Consider the following 6094-nt stretch of genomic DNA (forward strand, 5'->3'; position numbering starts at 1 on the left):
ATGGCGGGAGGAATCAAAGTGGCGGGCTGGTCGGCGGTTGGTCCCTGGCCCCGGTGCGGGGGCCCGGGGGGCCGCTGGGCCGCGGGGCTGGTCTTCGTCCTCTTCGGCTGCGTGGTCTGCGGCTCAGGTACCACTCGGGCTGCCGTGCCTGGCGGGCGCCGCGAGGGCGTTGTTTTAGAAGAGAGAGTTTATCCCGGGGCGCGGCCCGTTACTCCGCCGAGCGGCGCGGCTTGCCGAACTCATCCCGGCTGAGGGGTAACCTGGGGCTGCTTCCAGAGAGCCTTCGGCTGTCCCAGGGAGGGAGGCCTGGGCTTGGGGACCCCTTTAGGGGCTGCGTGCTGCCGCTAGGTCCCCCGAGCCTCCGGTTAACGCGGAGGAGGTATGGGGACCGTTTCGCCTTCAGTTTCCTGACCGCACCTCCGGGAGATGGGTGCTGTCCCGACACCGTGGAGTAGAGAAGACTAACCCCAGATGGACATGCTTTTCCAAGGCTGGGTCTCTCAGTGTAGCCCTTAGCTTTTCTGGAATTCGCCCTGTAGACCAGGCTGGCCTCGAACTCACAGAGATCCGCCTGCCTCCGCCTCCCGAGTCCTGGGATTAAAGGCGTGCACCACCACCGTCTCTTCTTAAGAGCCGCCCTAACAGTCCTGGAATGGTCATTGTAGTGCAGTGGCCCAGAAGAGATAGAAGAGCCACCAGTTTTGAGTACGACAGTTTATTCCTTCTCTCTAGCGCGGTTATTATGTACCCTCTGTTGAACAATCAACTCTGGATTGGGTAGGAAACTTATTTTGTGCTCCAGTCCAGAAAAATTAAAATGTTTGCAAGAAATAGATGTTTTTCTTAGCGCCTTGTTACAGTAGTGGACGGGGAGATAAACGATGTTTGCAAACTTCCACTGGAGGGAGTAGCAGCCCCAGAGAATAATCAGTGCTTATAAACACACGATACGGACTCATATCGCCCCCTTCCGTTCCTGCCCATCACATGCTCTCGCTTGTGGCTTTAAGATAATTTAACACACCAATAGATAAGTTGTTCAAAAGGGACTGAAGACTTAGTTTTGCGAAGGGAGCAGGTATCCAGGAAAACCTACTTTGCCAGATGCAGGTCCTGGAAACCTAAAACAACATTTGGAAGAATTATTACCTGGGTGAACTTTTGAAATGGGGCCTTGGGTTGTGAAGAAATAAGAAAATATTAGGAACAATCAATAGTTCTCGTCTTTGAAGTTTCTTTTACAGGATACTGGGGATTGAAACCTAAAGCAAAAAGCTGGGCATAGTGGCACTGGACTTTAGTCCCAGCACTTGGGACCCCAAGGCAGGTGGATCTCTTGAGTTTGAGGCCAGCCTGGTCTACATAGTGAGTTCCAGGACAGCTAGGGCTACATAGTGAGACTCTGCTTCGAAACAAACGGACAATAATTAAGAAACCTAAAGCAAACTTTTCTGATCACTTCCCTGCCCTTTCATTGAGGTGGGGGCTTACCATGTCGCTAGGCTGCTTTGAAATTCATTGTGTAGTCCTGGCTGTCCTGCAACTCAAGCCCTTTCTGTTTTAACCCCCCAGAATGCTGGGGTCACGTGCATCACACACACAAAAAAAGCATCGTAAGCTAGACCCCAAAGTTGCTCCTGGGAGGGCAGAACTGGGGCCTCCTCATTTGCTGTAAAGTAGTCTCCAGGGATGGCTCAGGGAATGATCGCCGGATTATGTGGGGGTCAGCTATAAAAAGCAGCCTTGTTGCTTTCTACCAGGTTCTCCCAACGGTAGAATGGAATTTATCAAAAGGTTGGTTTCTTGTCTCTAGAAATTTTGGAAACATTTAATTTTAAAATTAATTTGTGTTTTAGACTATTTGGCAAGTACTAATACAGTTAGGTATAAAGAAGTAGGCAAAATCCTTGCAGTTGATTGCATTTGTATGTGTTCTTGTGTTTGAGCGCAATCAGGGTTCGTGTGCACATGTGAGTGCTGTAGGCTGAAGGTTGGCATCTGTTGACTATTTCAGTTCCTATCTACCCCAGTTTTGAGACAAGCTCCCTCACTAGGCCTGCATCTTAGAGATTTGGTTAGACTGATTGGCCAGCAAGCTCCTTGTGTGCTCTGCCCCCAGCACTGCACCTGGCTTCATGTGTGCGCTGACCATCTGAACTCGGGTCCTTTACTACCGACCCGGCTCCCCGGCTCCCCAGCTCCCCAGCTTCAGACTTGAAATTTCTGAGGTGTGTATGTCCTTTGTTCACGGCCTCTTCTGAGTATTTATATTTTAATTTTTTGAGCCAGGCTTTTCTAGCCTACGTATCAAGAATGACTTTGAATTCTTCCTCCTGTCTCTACTTCTTATGTGTGCTGAGATTATAAGCATGTGCACCTGCTTATATATGCAGCCATGCCTAGTTATAAAATTGTAAGAAAATTAATCTTTTGTATGCTAGAAGCCAAATTGAGGACTTCACACTCACCAGGCATGAGCTCTACCAAACTACACCTCCAGCACTGTGAATTTTATTTATAAGGACTTTTGTATAATTTTAAAATAAATAAAATTTCCGAGTTTATTTTCACCCTTTAAAATTTTTTAGGATTTAAGATTTATACGGTGTTCTGTCTGCATGTATGCCTTGGCACCAGATCTCATTACAGATGACTGTGAGCCGCCGTGTGGTTGGTGGGAATTGAACTCAGGACCTCTGGAAGAGCAGCAGTGCTCTTATTTCTGAGGCATCTCTCCAGGCCTTAATTTTTTTCAAATTGGGTTTATTTTATGTGTGAGTGTTTGTATTTGCACCACATGTGTGCTTGGTAAGGTTTATTTTTTATATATGGTCATTTGATTTCATTATTTGGATTTATACATAAGATTTACAGGCTAGGGCTGGAGAGATGGCTCAGAGGGTAAGAGCATTGACTACTCTTCCAGAGGTCCTGAGTTCAATTCCCAGCAACCACATGGTGGCTCACAGCCATCTATAATGAGATCTGGCGCCTTCTTCTGGCATGCAAGCATACATGGAAGGAATGTTGTATACATAATAAATAAATAAATCTTAAAAAAAAAGATTTGCAGGCTAGTGAGGTAATTATGACGGTAAACAGAATTTGCCACACAAAATGGGTGACCTGAGTTGATGAAACCAATAATGGGAGGAGATAACTGACTCCCAAAAGTGTCCTCTGATCTCTACATGTGTGCTAGGATGTGCGCACAACCATTCACACATATCATGTGTATATACGCATAGACATAGTAATGATAATAATAAGATAAAAGAGCTCTCTAAAGTTAAATTGGTAATTTTGGTTTTTGGAGGATAACTATTAAATATTTTTTTTTTTTTTTGCAAATTATTATTAGCAAAGCTGGGAATTGAACCTAGGGCCCAAAGCATTCAGTGTTAGTACTCTACTACTGAACTACAGTTTCAGCCCATTTATTTATTTGTTTATTTATTTATTTATTTATTCATTCATTCATTCATTCATTTATTTATTTTGGTTTTTCGAGACAGGGTTTCTCTGTGGCTTTGGAGCCTGTCCTGGAACTAGCTCTGTAGACCAGGCTGTTCTCGAATTTACAGAGATCCGCCTGCCTCTGTCTCCCGAGTGCTGGGATTAAAGGCGTGCACCACCATCACCCGGCAGCCCTTTTATTTTTTGAACAGGGTCTTACTAAGGCATCCATGTCTCTTTTTTTTAATTTATAATTTATTGTGGTATTTGGTGTGAGGCGAGGATCTGGATGGATTTTATTTTTCAAATAATTCATTTGTCCCGGCATGGAATTTAATAATACTTTACTAAACCCACTGATTGAAGATGGTATGTCTTAAAAATAACTTTTATTAAATCTGTTGTTTGACAGATTCATACATGTGCACAGTCTGTTCTGATTACCTTTTTCCTCCCACTCTGTCTGGCCCCACTCGGCCCGTGTTCCTCCCTGCAGGTCCCTTTCCTGTATTTGTGTGTTTGTTTTGTCACTCATTAAATTTAACTAGGGCCGACTCTGTGCTCGTGGATTTGGAATTACCTGTTGGAGCCTGGAAAAATGGCGGTTTTGTGGTCAGTTTAATGACTCAGTGAGTTAAGGTGGAGCTTAATCCAAGTGGGGAAGGTTAAGCTTTGATTTTATTTGGATGGAGAATGCACTTTTCCTAGTTAGGGTTATCACTGAAGTAATGAAACACAGCTTACACTTCCACATTGCTGTGTGTTATGGAAGGAAATCAGGGCAGGGATTCAAGCCAGGCAGGAACCTGGAGGCAGGAGCTGATACAGAGGCCCTGGAGGGGTGCTGCTTACCTGCTCGCTCCTCAGGGCTTGCTCAGCCTGCTTTCCTATGGAACCCAGGAACACCAACCCAGGGATGGCACCACCCACAATAGGCTGGGCCTTCCCCATCTGTTGCTGAATAAGAAAATACTCTCCATGCTTGTTTACAGCCCATTCTCGTGGAGTCATTTCCTCAGCTGAGGCGCCCTCCTTTCCGATGACTCTAGCCTGTGTCAAGTTGTTATAAAACTATGCAGCATAGCAGTTAACTTTTTTATTGCAACTTATTATTTATTTATGATTGTGGGTGTGAGCATGTGTGCCCCACCACCTTCATGTGGAGGTCAGAGGACAGCCTGTGGGAGTCCTGCTCATAAAACTTGAGACTTGGTGACAAGTGCCTTTACTTGCAGAGCTATCTTATTGGATATCTCTTTAAGACATATATTGGTAATCCCAGCACTCGGGAGGCAGAGGCAGGCGGATCTCTGTGAGTTCGAGACCAGCCTGGTCTACAGAGCTAGTTCCAGGACAGGCTCCAAAGCCACAGAGAAACCCTGTCTTGAAAAAAAAAAAAAAGACATATATTGGAGTGTCTAATTTCTTTTCTTAAAGATTTATTATGTAGGGGCTGGAGATATGGCTCAGTGCTTAAGAGCACTGACTGCTCTTCCAGAGGACCCAGGTTCAATTCCCAGCACCCACATGGCAGCTCACAACTGTCTGAAGATCCAGTTGCAGGGGATCTGACACCTTCACACCAATGCACATAAAATAAAGTTAAATAAAGCATAAAAATATTTTAAAAAAAGATTTATTATGTATACAGTGTTCTACCTGCATGTATTGCCTGTAGGCCAGAAGAGGGCACCAGACCTCATTATAGATGATTGTGAACCACCATGTGGTTGCTGGGAATTGAACTCAGGACCTCTGGGAGAGCAGCCAGTGCTCTTAACCTCTGAGCCATCTGTTCAGTCCCAAGAATTTATTTATTTTCTGTGTATGGATATTTGTTTGCATGTATGTCTGTGAACCATGTGCATGCCTGATACCCACTGAGACCAGAAGAGATTCCCTAGAACTGAAGTTATATGAATGCTGGGAATTGAGTCCTGGTATCTGGAAGAGCAGCCAGTGCTCTTAACTGCTGATCTCTCCAGCACTTATTGTACAACTTTGTTTGTTTTGAAGCAGGGTCTTACTATGTAGCCTCTCACTATGTAGCTGGCCTAGAGCTTACTATGTGGACTAGGCTTCAAACTCAAACGAGATCTGGCAGTCTCTGCCTCCTGCGTGCTGGGATTACAGAAGTGTAGCAGTATGTGCTGCCCCACTGTAGAATTTAAGTTAAGTAGCTTTTCCTTTCAATAAGTTTTCAAATGGCTGGCATTGTCAACACATTGTTTGTATCTCATTTCCCACTTGGCAAAATAGTAATGGGCTTTAAAAGGTTGAGAGAATGGTTGCTAATAAGTATAATATTGGTTTGGTAATACTTGCTTTTACTTGGAATTTTGTAAATAGACTGCACTTTGTTTTAAGGAAGTGATGGATTCTTATTGGACTTGTGTGTGTGTGTATATGTATGTATGTATGTGGTTTGTTCACATGTTAATGTGGAGACCAGAAGCCAACATCACATATCTTTCTCAGTTACTTATTTTCTCTTTTTTCTTTTCTGTTATGTAGTCCTGGCTTTCCTGGACTTCACTATGTAGACCAGACGGGCCTCAAACTCAGAGATCCACCTACATTTGTCTCCCAAGTGCTGGGATTAAAGTTATGTGCCCATTCCTGGCTCCATCTTTTTTTT

At 44.5% G+C, this 6094-nt stretch overlaps 1 protein-coding gene across 1 annotated transcript in view; it reads left to right on the forward strand.

The window, feature by feature from the left end:
- Positions 1-6094, forward strand: part of Nemp1 (nuclear envelope integral membrane protein 1) — a 31426-nt gene continuing 25332 nt past the window's right edge. The window contains exon 1 of the mRNA XM_005358014.2: positions 1-127. Within this exon, the coding sequence (XP_005358071.1) occupies positions 1-127 (127 nt within the window). The remainder of the gene's footprint in view (positions 128-6094) is intronic.

This window comes from Microtus ochrogaster, chromosome 24 (assembly GCF_000317375.1).
Source record: "Microtus ochrogaster isolate Prairie Vole_2 chromosome 24, MicOch1.0, whole genome shotgun sequence".
NCBI lineage: Eukaryota > Metazoa > Chordata > Mammalia > Rodentia > Cricetidae > Microtus > Microtus ochrogaster.